At 34.1% G+C, this 22,893-nt stretch overlaps 2 protein-coding genes across 17 annotated transcripts in view; one reads left to right on the forward strand and one right to left on the reverse strand.

Moving 5' to 3' along the window:
- Positions 1 to 5,988, reverse strand: part of dtnbp1a (dystrobrevin binding protein 1a) — a 31,317-nt gene extending 25,329 nt beyond the window's left edge. For 8 of the 16 annotated variants that reach the window (XR_012391381.1, XR_012391382.1, XR_012391385.1 and 5 more), the window contains exons 1-5: positions 5,621 to 5,988; positions 4,965 to 5,018; positions 4,295 to 4,342; positions 4,108 to 4,168; positions 3,893 to 4,025 (exon numbers count right to left, since the gene is read on the reverse strand). Coding sequence is in view for 8 of the 16 variants with exons in the window: in XM_073924744.1 (XP_073780845.1) it covers positions 3,893 to 4,025; positions 4,108 to 4,168; positions 4,295 to 4,342; positions 4,965 to 5,018; positions 5,621 to 5,676 (352 nt within the window). In the remaining 8 variants the exon portion in view is untranslated. 16 annotated transcript variants of the gene reach the window in all.
- A 694-nt stretch (positions 5,989 to 6,682) lies between these two features.
- mylipb (myosin regulatory light chain interacting protein b) lies at positions 6,683 to 19,354 on the forward strand. Its single transcript, NM_001080022.2, is given in 7 exon segments — positions 6,683 to 6,786; positions 7,534 to 7,724; positions 11,047 to 11,232; positions 11,639 to 11,836; positions 13,962 to 14,126; positions 15,312 to 15,714; positions 18,697 to 19,354. Coding segments are annotated over 7 exon segments (1,395 nt in total). The 5' UTR covers positions 6,683 to 6,699; the 3' UTR covers positions 18,862 to 19,354.
- The last annotated feature ends 3,539 nt before the right edge of the window (positions 19,355 to 22,893 follow it).

Below are 22,893 nucleotides of genomic sequence, written 5' to 3' on the forward strand. Positions count from 1 at the left end.
TTATTTTTAAAAAAAGTAATAATTTTAACAAACAAGGATGCAAAATGATTATGAAAAGATTAGAGTAAAGCCATTTTAAGCTATTTTTAAAATTCCCATTTTAAATATATTATTTTCTTTTGAACTTTTCATTCATCAAAGAAACCAGAAATAATCATATATTTTTCAAAAGAAAAAAATAAACAGCACAAATGCTTGCGACTTTGATAAGAAGTTGAACGATGTGACTCTGATGCGAGTCTGAAGTAATGACTGCTGATTCAGCTTGCCATCAGATGACTAAAATATACAGATGAACTTCTCTTGGTTCTATATGTAGGGGTACAAAAATGGTTCTGTTTCAATCTTTGGGGTTTATACAGGTTTATTCAAGTCAAATTTAAGACTTTTTAAAACTCTTCTAAGACCATTATAAATTCAATTTTAGACTTAGAGTATACAGGGCTAAACACTAAGGATTTATTCTAATGACCCAATTACGTCTGTAAATTGTTTTTGTATTAATGAAAGATTATGTAAAGGGATGTGTCCTTTAGTTTTCTTTTCCTGTTTAGGGTATTTCTTTTAAACATGTCTTACAGCTGTTTTTAATTGTATTTCTTTGCAATAAAAATCTTAAATATATAAAAAGTTGTAGAGTGTCAGTCCAATAGGGTAGATTTACATGGACATGGGTAAATTAAGCTTTAAATTTATTTAGAATCTATAACACAATAGTTCAGTGAATTGAAAACTTTTTAAGGCCTAAAATTTTGCTTTTAAAATTTTAGACATTTTAAGACTTTTTAAGACTCCAGGGCACATTGATTTTTTCAGTCAAAAGATGAGTAATAACCCAGCAGGTACTCAACATCATAAGACATTAATATTAGGTTAGATATAGGTCATGACGTCAGGTGACCAAAATTCGGTTGATTTTAGGTTGTGTTGGAAAGTGACTAAAATTTAATGTCTGGAAGATATCATAGTGGTAACGTCCACACAACGTCAAGGTTCAACATGATTAGATGTTGATATTTGGTTGATTTTAGGATGGACATTGACATTGGCCCTCATTTCCAAACAAAATCCAACGTCCCCACAACATTGGGGTGTGTTGGGGTACAACGTCAATATGACATCAGGTTGATGTCCTGTGCCTGCAGAGAAGGGCCTCTATATAGTTAATAGCATTAGATGCAACACATTTTTGTAACTCTAATTGAATTTGTGTACAGTCAAACCAATAAAGAACAAAAGAAACTTCTTAAAAAATAATAATAATAAATTCCTATCTTTTAATGAGATGTGTATGCATGTGCTTTTTGCTAAAATCTAAATTATTTAATTAGCCCTAACAGCACAAATATATATTTTATCCAAAACACAACAAAAGAAAAAATACAACAACAGAACGATCAGAATAAGCATTACTTTTTAATGGCTATTTTTTGTTTAGACAGTTTACACAATATACTTTGTGAAGGAGCCAAGTGTGAAGAAGACTGATGCCTGAAGTCAATAGGTGCAACGTTACCGAATGAACAACAGCTACTGACATCAGCAGATGGAGCACCACAGGAATCACTCTCATTACCGCCACATATCGCAGTTACACACTGAGTGTGAAGCATTGTGCTCAGACAAATGCTCTACAAAGGCAGTCAAGGTGATCTTATTTCACTACCGTCACAGTAAAAGCTTCATTTCAGGCTACATGAGACACAGCAAGTACGCAATTTTAAAAGTATTATAAAGATAGTGGAAATGACTTGCACTACATTTCAGGTTTTCTGAATAAATGACATACTGTATGAAGAACAAATGAAAACTAAATAACACTTCAAAAAACAATGATCCATTAGATAATAGGACTAGGAATACCAGATATATGATATTATATGATAATATGATATTATCATGATATTCTGCCCCCAATGTCTGTGATTTATTGATCATAAGAAAAAGATCCACAATATGTAATGATATTTGTAAATGAAGGTGGGGGGTGGGGGATACATTAAAAGGTATTAGATGTATTTTTTATTAACAGCACATTTGAGAGAATCGCAACAAGTGCACAGCCATCAAAAAAGCTTGAAAATGCTGATGTGCAGAGAGCGGTTTGTGACTAAAAAGGTCACATCTCTAAAGCAGTCAAAGCAGCAGCCTCCAATTTTATACAAATTATTTAGCCCTCCGTGTACTGTAGCCAAAGCAGTAAAAGACTAAAGTGCAAGACTGATGAATTAATTTACATATTTACACATTTGTGGTTTAATAAAAATCACAACATTTTGCCATTTCAATATTTTGTCCCACCCCTATTAGTCAATGTTAGTTAATGTATTTTCTAAAGTTAATGAACATAAAGGTGTTTATTGTTAGTTCATGTTAACTCACAGTGCACTAATACTAGTAAGGAGCACAACTTAAAATTTTAATAATCCATAAAAAATGCAGTACAAAATTGATCATACTTATTTCATGTTAGTAAATACATTAACAGTCATATGAAAACCAAGTTTTTTTTAGATGTTAGTATCAGTGTTTATAAGTTATAGTTTATAGTCTATAGTTTATAAGATATCAATAAGCTACTGTAAAAAACTATAGAATACACAAGACATGTCACTTGTATACTTTTGAATGGGGAAAAGTGTAATGGTCAAAACGGCAAATGAAGCCCCGCCTACTATTACAGGAGCTAGTACGATATAAACTAGTACGATATAAACTGACAATTGTCCAGGGGAGAAGCTCAGATCATGCGTGTACTTTAACGACACTTTATGTGGTCAAAAAACACACTGGAATCTCTGCGATCTCTTGCTTTACAGACATAAGAAATATATCCACATAAAGCTTGAAATCTGTACTTTTAAATTAACCCACTACAATTGAAAACAAAAGCTTTCTGGTTTTGTAATCTGTATGAAACGAACACAAGGTAAAATCCGTCAAACGCACATCACATGATAGCAGCAGCTACTCAAACGCTGACAAACTTGTGAACCATGAGTCACTGTCATTTCTGGAGGAGACTTGCCGTTAAGACCAAGTTGTTAAATACTTTAAAACACCAGCGTGATTAGACAATGATTATTCAGAGGATGATAATGTCTAGAACGGCCATAAATGAGGTCGGTGTCGTGATCGCTTTCATTTTGAGTGCGCATGCGCGTTGGCTCAGGCAACCTAAAAAAAATGTAGATTGTATTTGATTAAAACGTTTAGAAACAGAACTTATTAGACGGTTGTTGTTTCATTTTATTGGTGATTTCAAATATGTAATGTAACTGTAAGCTTGGCAAACAGAAAACAAAAAGCTATTGGCTGTTTTTTTAAAAAGGGGATGAGCTACACTATCCCACCTTCTCTTTGTGTTTTGGTTGAGATTACGTCAAACAACAATTAAATACATTTTTACAAACATGCTAATTTGCATTTTAAAACGTTTTAAGACGTACTAGTGTAAACAGCGCCTAAGTGTGTATTTTTCGCGAGCGGGTTTGCGACGGGGGCAAGGCGGAGGATCGGTGATACCGGCTCAGCATTGTGTTGTCTATTGGCCATCGCCGATGGACAATGGCTTTGTCTAATGACCCAAACCTAGTTTTATTATCTGCTCCACCTACACCACTTAAACCCAACCTACTTGCGGTTTAAGTCCCTCCCACTTGGAGGTTACCCAACCTACTTGCAGTGTAATCCCTTCCACTAGGAGGTCTCCAGGCTGCAGTGATATCTACTTGAATTCAAAAGACTTTAAATATCTAGTACAACTGACATGATATGAATAGCACACTATTCTGTAATACAATAACTATAAATATATCCCTGTATGAATAACTAATATTGGTCATTGATTATTATAATTCTTCTTTGTCATGACTGCTTGTGAACAGCTCACCGATACGTGAGGTGATGGTCTCCAGGTCTGAGAGGAAAGTCGGGATCTGCTGTAGTTGCTCCTGCAGCTCCAGCACAGCTCCCCGTCTCTTCTCCCAGTGTGCGCACAGCATCACAACCTCCCCGTCCACTGTCTGACAGAGAAATACACAAACACACAGGTTATAGTTACAGCACTACAAATGTTCGACTGTACTGATTCAGATGTAAACTTACTTCACCAGACTTAGCACTCTCTTTAGCCCGTTTATGAAGAGCCACCCACGTGTCTTCATATCTGGTGAAAAAAAAAGCATGTCATGATTACACTCATTGATATAATTTCTTAAAATATTTCTGTAACTAGTTTAATGACAGCGTGACACCACTGACATTTCACTAATAAAAAAGTAAAGTGACTTACCGACTGAGTAATTCTACTCCAGCAGAATATTGGGGAAGGTACTCATCTCTTCTGAAAAATGTTTGAGATCATAAAAATCAATTCAAATCATGAAATCATTAAAATCAATTTAAATGCTTAGATAAATGCCATGATAAATGCTTAGATAAATGCCATTATATGGTCAGACATGTTTAAAAAAAAATGGAAACATAATAAAAATTTATTTTAAGCATCACAATGCTGCCCCAAATACTAACTAATTATCATTTTAAATCTTTATACTTTGCAACTATAAAGTTTGCCCATTTGTCAGCCAGAATTTTCTCATTTAAATATGGTACAGTTTTGCATGGGTGGCATGGGTGAATTCAATTGCATAGCTAAGTTGTCCATAGTGTATGTGTGTGAATGAGTGTGAATGGGGTGTTTCTCGGTGATGGGTTGCAGCTGGAAGGGCATCCGCTACGTAAAACATATGCTGCATAAGTTAGCGGTTTATAATGCTGTGGTGACCCGAGGTTAATAAAAGGACTAAGCTGAAAAGAAGTGAATGAATGTAGTTTTGCATGATTACTTACACTTGTTAAGATGAAAACAGATGGAACACAAAGTAGACACTTCAGTACTGTCTGTACACACACACACACACACACACATACACAGATACTTTTTTCATCTTGTACCTTACCTTTGTTTCTTCTTTACTTTAGCCTCCTTTGACTTGTCACTCAGAGTTTTGATTCTGAAAGGTTTTGAAACATGATTGTAAAATACTGTGAAATTCCAAACAATATGAAATAACATTTTATTGTTCTGCATTTGATTACTTTCATATTTTTGGGGACTTTAATTGGAAACATATTTAACGTTATTGTGAGTTGAAAACTGTAATAAAAACAGCTAAATTCTCATCACAGCCCTCAACGTCTCGCCCATCACATGACAGTCAGCTGAAAGTTATTAGTTAAAAAAAATCGCAGTTGTTAGCATTCGGCTAACTTTGCAAACTGAACATTTCGAATGTGTCCCTTCTCCCAAAAATATGTATAATTTAAATGTATGTATTTTCTCTTTTTTTATACCTAGCTGACTTTGTTTTTGTAGACATCTACAGAACAAACAACCACACTTTTTGCCATCAGTGAGATGATTAGCAGGCTAATTAGCTAGCATTCACTTCTTGGCTCTTCGCTGAAAAGTGAACACCGTTGTGATGAAGCCAAAGCAAAAGTTGTGTCAGTATGATGTAATACATATTCAGGTTTCAAATGCCACCTGATTTTGCTTAATCAATGTCTAATGTGACCCCGGAGATCATGAAAAGCTGGAAATAACGTTACATACCCTGATGTGAAGTCCTGCTGCACCGTTTGCAGCTTCTCTCTGAAATTCTCAAACATGTCCTTATACTGCTTTAATCCCTCCGCACAGGCTTGAAGGATGACATTTAGGTTAAATCTGTTGGTGTCTACAGTCTTTCAGCCATCCTTTGTCAGAGGACAATGTCCAAATGTCCCGTTGTGGGCTTTGCTTCGTCGGACAGTGTTTGCAAGATCAGTTAGCTCATTCATTCAGTCATTGTTTACCTCCTCAGTAATCAAAATGGATTTGGATCTAACGTTATATATAATTATTTTAACAAATGCTGAACTGTCAGATTGTTGTTCTAACGCCTACCCTTCCTCTACTGGTTAAACACACGCCCCCTAACTGAGAGTGAAAGTGACTGAAGGCTTGTTCAGCAATCCTCTGATTCGTTTTAGCGAGTCGGTTCATATGAATCGAATCGAAAAGCGTGCCCAAAAGAATGTTTATTTCAATGAAATTCGTCAAATTATGAAATCAAATGAAAAATGATGCTAATGCAAAATTATTTAATCACAAAACTATTCTAATTTCAGCTACAAATCTGTTATAAACCATGTTTTTGATAAAATTTAACCATGTTTTCGGTGTGTTTGTACCTTTTGTATAACCACAATATTAGTACAAATAAACCAAGCAAACCATTGTTGAAATAGCTTAACCACACCCTGTTATTTTATTTTGTTTGTAATTTATTGTATATACTGATATTGTTTTGGTACAATGCCCATGTTGTTTTATTGTGATATCCTTCATATCCTATTTAAAATTAATTGCAATTTTTTTGTTTGTGTGTGTATAACAATGTCTGTAAGCAACAAATGTAACTTGATTTAAGTATGGAATAAATTATTTGCGAATCAGTTCGACAGGATCATAAGGAGTCGGTTTAGAAGAACAATTCGCGAATCGGACATCGGATAACGGATAGGCGGAGTGAGAGCTGGGTTTCATAAACCTCCTCTCTCTGATTTTCCAATGGGGTGCGAGTCAGCCTCGTGAGCCACAGGTTCTTCTCTCTGCTGTCCCGGGACGAGTGTCAAACTGCTGCATTCAACATGTTATGCCACATAACTCGACCGGACTCGGTGGTCCTGGAGGTGGAAGTGGACCCAAAAGCAAACGGAGAGGACATTCTCAATAAGGTTAGTGTCGAGAACTCACACGTTTATCTTCAGAAAGGTATTTCATAATTTCTTTTTCATTGCATATGGAATAAGCCTCATTAACAGCATAAACGACAGCAAATGTAATGTAGTAAATGAAAGTTATTCTAGTTTAAAGCATAGAACACAAAAGTTGACTATTAAAATCACCCTTTCAAAATATTCATCATGATTTTATTCAACTAAAAGTGTAATAAATATGTTCTTTTTCTTTTGCTGCATTGATTTTCATTTGTAAATAATTACTTTTTTGTGGGTAAACTGTGCATGGTGAAGCAAAACTATGTTGAGTTTGTGGCTACCAATGCTTGGTAATTTGTGATTACTACAATAACCATTTTTTATTGATTATCTTTAGTAAAACTGTGGCTAATTTTTGCAAGGTTATAAATCAAGCAAAATCTTGCTTATTTTAAACATTTATATATTTTTGTACAATTTTCTTTAACATTTGGACTTTTTACTCACCTTAAACAAATATTTGTAACAGCAATATTTACTAATTCTTTAAGCCTAATTACTTATCATCACATATCAGCCGATTACTTGGAAAGCAGGTGTTCTCTCATTACACATTAGCACTTCAAATGTTCCTCTTATGTAATATGTATTGTCTTCCTAAAGGAGGAGGGCTGCAAAGAGCCCAAGTCCCAGTACTTTTCAGATGAAAGCACACAAAGTTATGCATGCCAAAAATACTTATTATATATCATTTTTAATGAACAGATATGCCAGAAAATGGGAATAATAGAGGTGGACTATTTTGGACTGCAGTTCACCGGCACAAAGGGAGAGTCTTTATGGATGAATCTGAGAAACCGGATTTGTCAAGAAGTAGACTGTGTGTCTCCCTGCAGACTGAGACTACGGGTCAAGTTCTTTGTTGAGCCACATCTAATCCTGCAGGAGCAAACCAGGTAAAGCAAGCTATATGAGCTACATCTTATTTTTCTATTAGTGAAAGAACAAACTGGATCTGAGGTTTCTCATTTTTGCTCATTTTGGAGAACTTGATTCACATGAAAAACAGTTCTGTTTTACGTTGTTTTTCTCGTGAGGCCAAACAGGAAGCAGCTTTTTAAAGTGACAGTGTGAGTCAAAAGTCTATATGCTCAGCAGTGCTGTTGTTTGTGTTCTTAGTTCTAACCCACATCTCTTTATGCATCTCACATAATGGTTTTCTTTTAGCTCTCTGACAGGGAGTTACCTGTGTACATGTTTGCTCTTGAAACTGTTCAGTTAGGGAGTGCCTCATTTAAGCCTGTTGAAGTCAAAATAATATCCCTCTGGAGGCCTTTCAAGGGATGTCTGTGTGAACATGCTCAGATGTGCACAAATGTACAGTAAAGTTGAAGGGAAGTAAGTGTGGGATGCTCTGGAATACAGTTGCGGTACAGTGTGTTCCCATCTGGATACTGGTGGAGCTGTTGGGTCATGTATGAAGAGGGCTGGTGGTGGGGGTGGGGAGGTGTTAGTACGTCTGATTTGGAGTTGAAACGTGCTGTAACGTGAGTCCACCTCTTACATAATCTTATACAATGGCGGGACAAGATCCTGCTCCCGCTCTGTCAGCCTTTGTTTTTCTTTTCCAACCTTTAAATCCAGGATTATTATGCCAGCAGATTCCTTATTATAGTGAAGGCTGTGTGTTCAATTATTTTTTATATGTAGTTACTTACTAGTTAATAGATTACTTGGGGTTTTTGTGATGCAGTGTCAATGGTTTTATCGGAAAAGGTTTGATGCATGCAATTGCATGCTTTACATATTTGTTATACAGTTTCTTTCCTCTATTCACATGTGCAAGTGATTTACATCAAGTCATGGAAATATGTGTCAGAAGTCACAAGTCTGCTCCTGTTACTGAAGTTCACTGGGTTTATGCCACTGAGTAATGAAAATCTTTTTAGATAATATCAGCATGCTGACAGTGCATGAATTTTCTGCAAGAGACAGCACTGTATTAGTTTTTTGTTTTATGTCTATTTTTACAAAAATAAAAATTCTTTCACCTTTTATGTGCACTTTCCTTGTATAAAACCTGTTTAACTTTCTGTCTTCAGTTGAACACAAAAGGAGATTTTCTGATGAAAGCTGGAAACCTGTTAGTGAAAAAACTGACTTTCCTACTGTAGAAGTCAGTGTTTACAGGTTTAAAGCTTTCTTCAAAATATCTTTATTTGAACTCATAAAGGTTTGAAACCACACGAGTGTACGAAATAAGAGTACATTTTCATTTTTTGGGTGAACTATCCATTTAATTTAGCTTAAGTGCAGTAAATGTTCTTTTGAAATATTCATAATGATATAAAACCATAAATCTGTTTCCTTTATAAATGCAAAAACATGCCTGAAATAAAATAGTAGGGCTGGGCGATTTAACCTAAAATCAAAATCTGGATTAATTGAACATTTCAACTCGATTTCGATTAATGAATGTTTATTGATTTATGTATTTTATTGTTTTGCCTTTAAAGTTCACTGACAGGTTTTGTACAGTAAATATGCTGACATATTACAAGTGAGAGATTGTTGAATAAAAGGCGCATTATTTGATTTTAAAATAACTGAAGGAAACACACACTATCTACTATATATGGTAATTTGTTGAACATTAACGCTAAACAATTGAAATTAAAACAGAAATTTTCTAAAACCAACAGTCACCTTTTTCTTATAAAAAAGTGAAAATGAATTGCCTGCTCTTTTGGAAACAAAATTTATTATTATGTTGTTATTTTATTAATTATTACGTTATTATTACATTTTTCCTATTAAAAGCAGAACATAAGCAGTATCTTTAATCTAAATCTAAATAAAACAGCTCTGACATATCTTGTAAATAGTTTTTTAAAAATAGTAAAAATTTCTTGCATCTTCTATAAACAAATATTTTAATGTAAATAATCATTTTAATATAATGGATAATATGCCGTCTCAATGTAATAGATAATATGCAGCATCTCCGGCGCTGCTGCCAATCATCGTCATTGTAGTGCAAAGCAAGGCTTAAGAATGGGTCCATCGTCCTACCTGACCAGAGATCAGATGTGGCTGCCAAGTGGCCACAAAAGAATAAATCAGCCACAGCCTTTAACAGAGTGAAATCATGTGACACAAAGAGAAAGTAATTATAAAAATCATCCTTGGAAAATTAGATCGGTTATAGATTCTGAAAGTCGATTTCGATTTCTTTTCGATTAATCACCCAGCCCTATAAAATAGGCACTTTTAAAATTATATTCAAAAAGAGATTCATTTACAAAAAAAGAATCTGTTATTCAGAAGCTGGAGGGCATGCTAGAATAGTTTTTAAGCAAAGATTTTGCCTTAGAAACTCACCTGTCAAATATGATATAGTAGGCTTTATCGAGTTATGAAGTGAGGTTATGAAAGTTTTATTTTTTTAGTGCAATAAAGTTTAAACTAATATTTCAGTCAGAAGCTAAAGCTTGGTTTATGATTAAGTAGGGTTGCACAATATTGGAAAAATTTTACAGTGATTTTTTAAAAATTTAACAATGGATATATATATATATATATATATATATATATATATATATATATATATATATATATATATATATATATATATATATATATATATATATATTTAATATCTCTATTTGGAAAGAACTTATAATGTTAGATCGATTGGGATGATTCTGCAGTGGGAGTGCATCTCCATAAAATCTAATAAACAATCTATTTATGTATTTTCATGCATAACAATCTTTAAATACAATCAATATACAAAAGAAACAATTGAAATACAGTGTTTTATCATTTCACGAGTCTAACAGTATTCAAGTATAGTAACTGAATGATACAAATAAAAAAATTCAATAAAGAAATCATAGTTAAGATCACAAATGGTACAATTTCTTATACCTGAATGCTTTTAAAATCACTATACAATCACAGGCCTCAAAAACACGTGCAAATGATAAATTATAACACAAGCTCAAAATTGCATATATCTGCTGCGATGTGTCTATTGCAAATGATCACATTGCCAAACTGATGCTGAAACAACATATTTACCAACCCTATAATTAAGTCCACATTTATGGGGATTCATCCAAACTGAACTATTTTTTTTCATACATTAATTATTAATCATATGAAAAGGCTTTTAGGGAAATATCGATGTCTTGTTCTTTATTAAATGTACTTCAGTGTTCTGTTGCGAAATATGAATGTATTCAATGTTCCCATTTGTTTTCTGTTGCTCTGCAGACATTTGTTTCTGATGCATGTGAAGGAGGAGATTATCAAAGGAAGTTTGCGATTGGACGCAGAGCAGGCGATTGAGCTCTGCGCTCTACTGGCTCAGGCAGAGTTTGGAGATTACAAGCAAAACACAGCCAAATACTGCTACTCCCAGATCTACGGTCAAGACCCCAGCCATGACACCATCAACACGTAAGGGCACTGAGAAGTGTATGGTCAGAGTAGCAATGCTGCTGTGTCTGAAATCACATATTTTACCTACTTTGAAATAAGTAATTACCTGCTATGATATGTAATTACATAGTGTGCTATGGATGCAATTCGGGATGTCATACATTTGCTATCTACAGTGACCTAGCATCAGTTGCGTTACTGTCATTCATAAACCCTTTCCTGTGGCCTCATGGGGCAGTAAAGTAAATAGGAAAGTCAAATAGGAAGGTCTTCCTGGTATTTTTCCTACTCTTTTACAAATACTATGAAAATGAAATAGAGAAGTATTTCGGACCAAGCCAGTTTCTTCTAAATGCAGCTTAAAGAAACAGGAAGTCTGTGGTCATCACGGTTGTCATATGTGTTTTTGTGTTTGTTTTTATAGCATTTCCTTAAAGCACAAGTCATTGGAGGGTGTCAGTCAGGCCTCTGCAGAGTATCAAGCCCTGCAGCTGGTTTCCTCCCTTACCTACTATGGCGTTGAATGGCACTTCGCACGTGACTCTGAGGGACAGGAACTGCTCATCGGTGTTGGACAAGAAGGCCTGTTTGTCTGCAAAAGCGATTTCACACCTATTGAAAGGTACATATATGGAGTGACTTAGAGAATTTAAATGTTTCTATACTAGGGGTTGGTGAAATGACCAACACCTATCTTTAGAGTTTATGAAAAAATAATGACACAGCAGGTTTATTAAGCTTCTGCCACTTTATGAACGAATGCACAGATCCAGTATACTGGTACACATTTGGTTTACGTAAAGGGGTGGTTCAAAGTGTATTTTTAAGGCTTGGTTGTGTTTATAAGATGCAAAGCAATGTGTGCTCATGCTTCATTTGTAAAAAATCATGTTTTTTGTGTTTTGGGGCTGCGGCGCGATGCGGCCTAACCCAGCATGGCTGTTCAGACTCACACTAACACAAGGAGTCATGGACTTTTAAAGACAGCAGTAAATAACTGAGCAACTATTTGAACTGTTCAACTGTTTGTAAAATATAAATTAACATTTATTTTATATCTTTTTTATTCACAAACTCTGCAGCTTTTGTCACTGCAATGTATATTTCTGGGCTTCTGGAAAAACATTTCCTGAGCCTCTTGGTATGGAAAGTCAAAAATGTCTGGCCCATTTATTGAGACATTTATTAAACATGTCTCTTATAAAAATTTAGGTGTGAACATGTCATGGCCAGAAGCAGCTTTACAGAAAATAATTCATCCATTCATGTTACTTCAGCTTAGTGCCTTATTTATCAGGGGTCACCAAAGCAGAATAAACGCCACAGAAAAATGTCAAACAATGCAATTTGGGAACAATGCAAATGATGAAAGATGAAAATTAGTTAAAATGCACATCTATAAATCAAATACTTGTTTACTAAAAGGAAATAGGCCTATAAACTACTTCTTACAGCAATGAGTTTATTACAAGAAGTTATATTATTAAATATTTATGTTAAAAATTATGTTTTATCTAATAATTCCACCCAGCTTTTTAGTGAATTTGTAATATTGTCAAAAACACAGAACTTTCAGTTGTTATATGTAAAAAAGGCCTAAATACATGCAGGACCATTCCAATATTTAGCTTGTTTCCAACTATTGACAGCAGATCTCTCAATGAGAGAGAGAGGGGGGATTTGCACTCGCAATATTTTTACTGCTCTATTTATTTACCCTATCAAATTTAATGTTTAGACCATTACTGCCTCTTGCAATCTGTTCACTTGCTCAATTACTCTCCTCGCCAGTATTTTCGGGTATTTTAATTCATTTTGGGGGATCACAGAGCCGGAGTGACTTTGCGGAAGACACGTAGAGCTTCAGGGAGAGGTCATAACTAGACACAAGATAGTGGAGATAGCTCCGCTCGCATCACAGCATAGGATGTTCGCAACGTATGTGAAGAGCGGGGAGGGATGCGGAACGTATTTGAGAACCGGGCAGGAGAAACACAATTTCCTGGAGATTATCATTCGTTTGCAGGCATCCGGGAGTCTCTATGCATTTGCTGGAGACTTCCGGAACTTTCGAGAGACTTGGGATGTCTGCATCTGTATATATTTTATCTGCTGAGACATGAGCACAAAACAAAAATGACATGCTGTTGTGTAAATAAAATATTACATATGGCTATCTAGCTTATTAAAAAAAGGGTCCCACTTTATGTTAAGTGGCCTTAACTAATATGTACTTACATATGAATTAATCGTTTGTTACAATGTACTTGTTGTGTAAATACATGTATTTACTGTTTACTTATGCTTGATTAAATACATGTATGTAATTACATCTGTAGTTAACTTTTGTAATTACATTTGTAAATACACTGTTGACCATCCCTTACACCTTAACCCACCCTTAAACCTAACCATACCACCAAACCTGTCCATAACTCTACCTCTATCCCAACACAAAAGCACCACAAGTGTTCTCAAATACATTATAAACACAGTAAGTACATTGTATTTTTTTTTTCTGATGTAAGTACATAGTAGTTAAGGACACTTAATATAAAGTGGGACCAAAAAAACGTAGTGATCTGGCACTATATAGATAAAACAATTAATGTGACTTCAAGGAGGGCGGGCACAGCCGTTGGGAGGGCACTGCAGCGCACCCCATCGCACATATATCATCATACTGCTCAACCCTATTACTATAATGTTTTATAATTAATAAATGTGTTTTTATTTTGTTCTTTTAGACTCATGTACCCAGTTATTCAGATGGCCACTCAGTCTGGAAGGAATGTGTATGTGACCATCACGAAGGACAATGGGGACAGCGTCGTTCTCCTTTTTAAGTTCGTCAGTCCTAGTGCTGCCAATGGACTATACCGCGCTATCACAGAGATCCACGCCTTCTACAGGTGAAAACTGTTATGAATATGTCAGACTTATTTGAGTATAGGATATTAAAAGACAACAATATTTAGGCATTGTTAACATTCAAACAGAGTTGTTGAAGTTTTGAATTTGACATTTCACTTTAGTTTTTGCTGATTTCTACTTTGCTGACTTTATTTTATTTACTTTAATTCATTTTATATTTTAGCATTAAGCATTTTTGTTATATGCAAGGAATCCATGAAAATGGAAATACTAATGTTATAATATATAAGAATTTATTTATTTGAATTTTGCTACACTATAATTATCGAAATTGAATTTAATAGAATTGTGCACAATATTGCTGGAATATCAAGCCAATTCTACGTGTGTTTAATAAAAAGGTCAGGAGAGGATTTTGTTCAATGTAAATGTATTAGTTATTTATTAGAGACAACTGAATAATTCGATAACACAGCTCTGGGTTACTGCAATGCAATACAAGAATTATATTCAGGAGCAACAGGCGCCGCAGTGGCGCAGTAGGTAGTGCTGTCGCCTCACAGCAAGAAGGTTGCAGGGTCGCTGTTTCGAGCCTCAGCTGGGTCAGTTGGCGTTTCTGTGTGAAGTTTGCATGTTCTCCCTGCGTTCACGTGGTCTGGTTTCCCCTAGAGTCCAAAGACATGCGTTACAGGTGAATTGGGTAGGCTAAATTGTGTGTGTGGATGTTTCCAGAGTTGGGTTGCGGCTGGAAGGGCATCCGCTACGTAAAAAAAACGTGCTGTATAAGTTGGTGGTTTATTCCGCTGTGGCGACCTCGGATTAAAAAAGGGACTAAGCCAAAAAGAAAATGAATGAATGAAAGGTTTGCAACAATTCTACATTTCCCAGACTCCAGTATATATACACAACTGATATTAAAAGGTGGAGTGTTGGTGGAATTTGTCACTTGTCAATCATCCTGCAGTCCTGTGGTACCTGCACCCAAACATACTTCCTCTTTTCTACAAATTCTCTGTAGAACATTAAAAGCATACAACTGCTCAACTGCACATATTCTGTGGTCAAATAATGCAAAAGGTAGAAGTTGCTCTAGGTTATTTCTATTCGTATAACATTATGGCCTCCATTAGTGATAAATTCATACATTACAAACATACATGCATGCATCATCATCACAATACGTACAACAAATACAATTTAAAAACCCTATTTTCTCTCCTCAGGTGTGACACTGTAATGAGCACAGTGAAGATGCAGTATAGCCGTGACTTTAAGGGTCACCTGGCCTCCCTCTTCCTCAACGAAAGCATTGACCTCGGTAAAAGGTACATCTTTGACATTCAGCGCACATCTAAAGAAGTGTATGACCGTACCCGACGAGCCCTGTTCAATGCGGGCGTGAGTGTGAATGGACGTGGGATCAGTCGTTCTCCGCTGAGAAAGACTAAAGTGGACCGGGAGGAGCGGATGTGTGTCGACTGCAGAGAAACTCACGTTCTGAAGGAGAAGCTGCAGAGGCTACAGGAGGCCCTGACCTGCGCTCTGTGCTGCGAACAGGAGATCAGTGCCGCTTTCTGTCCATGTGGACACATGTTCTGCTGCTATAACTGTGCCAGCCAACTGCAGGTGAATGTTGCATTGTTACTTTATTATTAGTGCTGCTAAAATGAATATATTAGCCATTAAAAATAGTGTAATTTTTATAATTTTGTTAGGTGTAATTCTGTACATTTTGGCTGTGTTACAGTTTTACCCAATTGCTTTGGCACATTTTTCGAAACAGTCTTAACATTCTCTCAATTGTGAGTGCAAATGTCAAAATGTTTTGCTGGAAGTTCAGAATTGTATTGCATGTTTACAAAATATATTTACTCCGCTAAATCGTTTAATTCATGCATCAAAACCTAGTTATCATGTGAGTAATTTGACTAATGCCACCAATACATATGTGTCATTGTGTGAGCCACACTGCTCAAAATGATTAGCTGTTTTTTCACCATGACAGTCAACCATAAACATTAAGGTTTTAAAAATCTGATATTTGTTGAGAAGACTGAATAATGCATAGAAAAAATTGACATTTGTATTTATACAGTACATTTATTTTTGTACGAATTGATTACATTTAGAGAGCAATCCTGCTTTTCCAATTACTATATTGTATATATCATATTTCTTATGTTACCACAAATACACAAAAATACTACAAAATAGCATCCAGGAAAACATGAATTCCTGGTGGACATCCTGTCACTTGTTTGGCCTTGCTTGAGATTACACATCTTCACAAGTTTTTTGCTGCTGTTCAGGATTGTGGAACCTCAATTCTCAAAAATGGTAGTGATATCAGATGCAAAACCTCTAAGTGCTGTCTGATATTACTATAAAAAATGATAATTATTCTCAGCCTCTTTTGTTTATGTTGTTATTTCACTTTGAAGACCATGAAAAGAACTTATTCTGTGCCATTCATGAACCTGTACACACGAGCCTGATTTAAATGCCCATTTTAAAAGAAAATATTGAGGTTTTTGCATCTAAACTCATCATATTTATATGACTTTTTTTTTATATTTCCCAATAGATGTTTTACAGAGCAGGGAAATTTTCACAGTATGTCTGATAATGTTTTTTCTTCTGGAAGAAGTCTTATTTATTTTATTTTGGCTTGAATAAAAGCAGTTTTTAATTTTTTAAATTTGTCCAAACGACAGACAATTGTACTTAGTGTTTGCTCACATATGACAAAGCATTTGCAGTTTGATTGAATAAAAAAAGGTACCACTGTGATGTGAATAATAAGCTAATTTAGGTAAGCAATCTAAACTTATTGTTTTTGAGAATAAAAAAAATCAATCAGGAATTGAGCCAAGGCAATTAAGAAAAGTATATCTTCTTTTTCATATTATGTTTTCATTGATTACCTGATATATATATATATATATATATATATATATATATATATATATATATATATATATATATATATATATATATATATATATATATATATATATATACACAGTTGAGGTCAGAAATATTAACCCCCCTGAATTATTGGCGCCCCTGTTTATTTTTTTTTCTAATTTCTGTTTAATGAAGGGGAGATTGTTTCAGCACATTTCAAAACATAATAGTTTTAAAAACCTATTTCTAATAACTGATTTATTTTATCTTTGTCATGATGACAATAAATAATATTTTACTTAATATTTCCAAGACATTTCTCTACAGCTTAAAGTGACATTTAAAGGCTTAACTAGGTTAATAAGGTGAACTAGGCAGCTTAGGGTAATTAGGCAAGTTATTCTATAATGATGGTTTGTTCTGTACACTATTTTTAAAAAAATTGCTTAAAGGGGCTAATAATTTTGTCCCAAAAATGTTTTTTGAAACATTAAAAACTGTTTTTATTCTAACCGAAATAAAACAAATAAGACTTTCTCGAGAGGAAAAAATATGATCAGACTTACTGTGAAAATGTCCTTGCTCTTCGAGAGGAGCATGTGATATGATTGTGCACCGCTGGCCACTCATCCGTAATCAGTAATAATCCAATCAGAATGATCCTAGCTTAATATAAATGGATCACTTTCTCCTTATTGCACTATCTTCGTTTTGGAAGAATCCCCCCTTCCACCCCATCTCCTCCTTTTTTCTCCCCTTTTAAAGGGGGAGCGATCGAGACCTACCTGATCTCGGTTCTCCTGATATGCTTCTAGACCGGGCGGGAGCCCTGGGCTCAAATATCTCCGAGCTCAGGGTTCTCTCCCGGGACAGCATGCCAAACCTGCTATAAGTGAAAAGCATATCTTAGTGGGAACTCTTGAAACATCATTTGGGAAATATTTAAAAAAGAAAAAAATATCAAAAGGGGGCTAATAATTAAATAATTGTGTATATGTTATTATTATTATTATTTTATTTTTATTTTTTTTGCAGAAAGCAACAGTTGGTCAAAATACCAATTGTTTACATTTTTGTGACTGTAAATTGGAATCTAAATATTTTTCTTAAGTCTTCTGGGTGTCTGAAAATGTATTTAAATATCTGAAACTTTTAACTTTTAAATTTACAAGAAATGTCATCACACTATTTACATATATACACTGTTAACATGGTTGTAAAACATTTGGATTTTTTTTCTTTTAAAAAGAAAGAATATTTACTTACATTTTACACACACACATACATTATGTGCTAACATAATCACTATTATGAATTTAGATAAGCATTCAGCATTCATGAAAAAACACAAATTTTAAATCGACCAGTTAGGTTAATGATTAAGAGAACTTACACTATTAGGTTTACATAACCGCAGGTTACCCTCCTAACATACTTCTCGACATGTGCCATCAGCCATTAGTGGCTGTTCAGGCTGAAGATCTTGATAATGAGACAATGTCATTACACAGCAGTTCTGTGACCTTTTGACTTTCACCCTTTGACATCACAAAAGTGTTACATCAGTTCAGTGATGTGTGTAGCTGGCGCAGTGCCAAACTGCATCAACAAGAACACAAAATTAGCATAAAAAGATGTTAATAAAATAAATATGTTTGTGTCAAAATGAATGATATTATGTACTCTTTCCTCTCAAATCAGTGCTGCCCGGTGTGCCGTTCAGAAGTGGATCGTGTTCAACATGTCTATCTACCTACCTGCGCCAGTCTACTAGGCCTGGCAGAGGCAAAAACCACCAACAGTGTGCTCAGAAGGACTGGCATCTCAGAGGATTGTGCCAATAAAGAAAATGCCCGTCAGATGTAGAATGGATAACATCTGCTCATCGCACATGACCAGACTGTTTTAAAATGTCATCAAATATTCAGTGAGGCCGGTTATCTGCAAATACCTCCAAAAACAATGACTACTGCTACTTCATAGTGTTTTTAACAGTATTAACAGGCGTAAGAGGCGATCAACACTTTTACACTGGAGTTCACTCATAGGAGCAAGTATTATGCGTGGTACAGCAATATTTCATATGATTGTTAACTATATGCAAAGGGTTTATTTTCAGGTTAACACTCCATATCAACTGTTTTTTAGGGGTTTAAACGTTTTATGTGGTTCTGTGTATGCAGTTTTATCTTGGAAATGTTTCAAACAGTCACTTTTGTAAAATGTACTTGGTGCTACTGCAGTTTTCAAAAAATTCTAATTTGAGCACACGAAGGTTCAAGTAACAGAATTGTATCCTCTTTTATATTGACGTATTTCACCCATATTTTGGAATGAAATAAATAGCGTTTGCACACCATTTAATATTTGTTTTCGTATCATTAAATGGCCACATTTTCCATCTTTCCAAGGGCTCTTTTGGCAATATTAAGATGAAGTAGGCAGTATTGCCTTATCGATTCTATGGACCTTGCTGTACAGTATCCCAGTTATGCATTGTACAGTTCAGTGTCCCAGTAAAACTGCACATTCTGCACGTGTCTATAATGTATGTGAACTGCTGATATGATTTACCGTAGGTTACTGATATGATTGTTGATGGAATGTGTAGCCAATTTCCAGCATGTTCAATAAAAAGGTCTGGTAAGGATTTTCTTCAATGCCAAAAATATTAGTAGTTTATTAATGAATAATTAAAAACAGAGTTCTGAGTTACACAAAAGCAATACAAGAATTACATTCGGGTGGTTCACAACAATTCTACATATCACAGACTCCAGTATTTATTCATAACTGATATTAAAAGCTAGAGTGGTGGTGGAATTTGTCACTTGTCAATCATTCTGCAGTCCGGTGGCACCTGCACCCAAACATACTTCCTCTTTTCTACAAATTCTCAGTAGAACATTAAAATCATAAGACTTCTCAACTGCACATATTCTGTGGTCAGCTTCAACACATATTTGCTTCAACAGGAAAGCTAAGTAAGAATGTTAAAGTTATGTTTGATGTCGATCTATCTTTCCAGCCAGTGGCAGGAAATTCTACTTCTGCAAAAATACTTTATTACTCAGAGAAGCAATACAATATACAAATGTTTACTGAAAAGTAAAAGAGACCAAAGTAATAAAAATAAATTCCTTTTTCACAACACTGTCTGAAGGTAACTGGTGTCAAAGGTTACAGGATGATGATATTATTATAATTTTGATGCAAGTAGAGAAAAGTCCATCAAATAATTACTGAGTACAGTGTAAAGCTTCTTTACTGAGCACGACATATTTTACCCATAGTTTGGAATGAAATAAAGAGTGTTTGCACACCTTTTAATAATTGTTTGGTATTTATATCTATGTTTTATTTAATCACTTATTAAATGGCTAGATTTTTCACCTTTCCATGTGCACTTTTGGCATTATTAAGATAAGCAGAATTGCCTAATCTATTTTATGAAGCTTACTGTACAGTACAGTGTCCCAGTGATATGTTGTACAGTTCAGTGTCCCAATAAAACTCACATTTAGCACGTATATACTGTATGTGAACTGCTGATATAATTTACTGTATGCTACTGATATGACTGTCTGAAGGTAACTGCTGGCAAAGGTTATGCGATGTAATGTTATCATCATTTTGAAGAGGACAAGCCTGTAGGCAACTGCAGAAAAGACCACCAATTAGTTATTCAGGACAATGTAATGCTTCTTTACAGAGCACGGCCAATTGAATACAATCTTTCATTCTACTATAAAAGTTTAGGGTAGGTGATGTTACAAAAATGTCTTATTACGATTTAAGTAATCTCATATCCAAATAATGATATACAGTTGAAGTCAGAATTATTAGCCCCCCTGAATTATTCGCCCTCCTGTTTATTTTTCCCTCTAATTTCTGTTTCACTGAAAAAATGTCTAAACATAATAGTTTTAATAACTCATTTATAATAACTGATTCATTTTATCTTTGCCATGATGATAGTAAATAATATTTTACTAGATATGTAAACACTTTCAAGATTATAACTTTCTCACAATGCTGTTACAACTGCATCTGCATCCATATAATGGCATGCAATACTGCACCCATATAAAATATAAAAAAGCACTACCATACTACAAACACCTTGAAATGAAATGAAAGGCTTTTTATTTTTTCCATATGATAAATAAATATGTCATAAACCTATAAATTATAATTGTGAATTAAAAAACAAATGGATTAAGAAAAGATTAAACTTTCCTCTTTTCATAAACAGGTCTGTTTACTTTGGATGCTTATTTATAAATATAATTTTTATAATATAATTTAAAAATAAACTCTAATTTTTTAGAAATTAGTACAATAATGATGTTATATTGGTGAGAGTTATTCAAAAGTAATGGACAACTTTTTAATTATTGTGATTTTATCAATTAGCATAAGATCCCCATAACTGCTAAAGAATTTGCAATAGTATTTGATGCAATTCCTAGTGGACTTGTTCAGCTCTTATCTGTCAATGTCCTTTGAATTAAATCTTTTACATACTAATCAGAATCAATGGTGTAAAATTATAGACAATAAATGTAATAAGTTTTACATAAAAAAGTTATGCAGAACCACGTTTTTGTCTAAATGCAACAATTTTTGGAATTCCTTGTTTAAGCAGATTGAGTGAAAAAACGTTTGGAATTTACCTAGTAAATACTGTCTCGCCAATAAAGTTAAAGAAGTAACTTATAAACTAATTCATTTAATTTATCTAGTGAAACAGGTTGTTTAAAAAAATTTTGAGACATGGAGTCTGTGTGCACTTTTTGTGAATTAGAGGAGGCATCGATAAAAAAAAATGTTTTTTGAACGCACATACAGTAGAGGTCAGAATTATTAGCCCCCTGATTATTTTTTCTCCAAATTTCTGTTTGACAGAGAAGATTTTTTTCAACACATTTCTAACATAGTTTTAATAACTAATTTTAATAACTAATTTAAATAACTAACTGATTTATTTTTTTTATCTTTGATGACACTAAATAATATTTTACTTGATATTTTTAAGACACTTCTATTCAGCTTAAAGTGTCATTTAAAGGCTTAACTACGTTAATTAGGTTAACTAGGTTAGGGTAAATAGGCAAGTTATTATATAACGATGGTTTGTTCTGTAGACTATCAAAAACATATATAGCTTTAAGTGGCTAATGATTTTGACCTTAAAATGTTTTTTTTTTTTTTTTATTAAAACTGCTTTTATTCTAGCCGAAATAAAACAAATAAGACTTTCTCCAGAAGAAAAATATGATCGGACATACTGTGAATATTGCCTTGCTCTGTTAAACGTCATTTAGGAAATATTTAAAAAGAAAAAAAATATTCAAAGGGAGGCTAATAATTCCGACTTCAACTGTATATCCAAATGTTTTGGTTTGATGTTGAATATCTTACATTTAAATTTACAACATGAAAAATTCAGTTTTTTGAAAAGATATTCTTTTGACATACAGCAATAATAGTAATAAAACTTGGGAGCAAAATGTGTTTATTAGTTTATTGTTTTTATATAGGAAGTACCATTTATTTGTTGAAAACTGCATTATATCGAAATCCTAGAAGACATTACAAACAAAAAAGCTATGATGATGTGTGCAATTTTGAAATAATTTTCTTATGCAAATTTCTTGTAATTTATATATCCCCCGTAATTATTTTTTAACTTTTTGTTTTATTCTCTAGCCTATTGATTTGTTCATTTGATGTGAAAGAAAATGTAAGCACCGTATTCTTCATTTTTGTATTGTTCTTGTTATGCAATAAAAATAAATAATAAATATGAAAACTATAAATTCATGTGCATGAAGGCATGAATTCATCAGAACGCCAACAGGTGGCGAATAATCTCCTAATTAATGCATTTTAATG

Source organism: Danio rerio, chromosome 16, assembly GCF_049306965.1.
Source record: "Danio rerio strain Tuebingen ecotype United States chromosome 16, GRCz12tu, whole genome shotgun sequence".
Classification (NCBI taxonomy): Eukaryota; Metazoa; Chordata; class Actinopteri; order Cypriniformes; family Danionidae; genus Danio; species Danio rerio.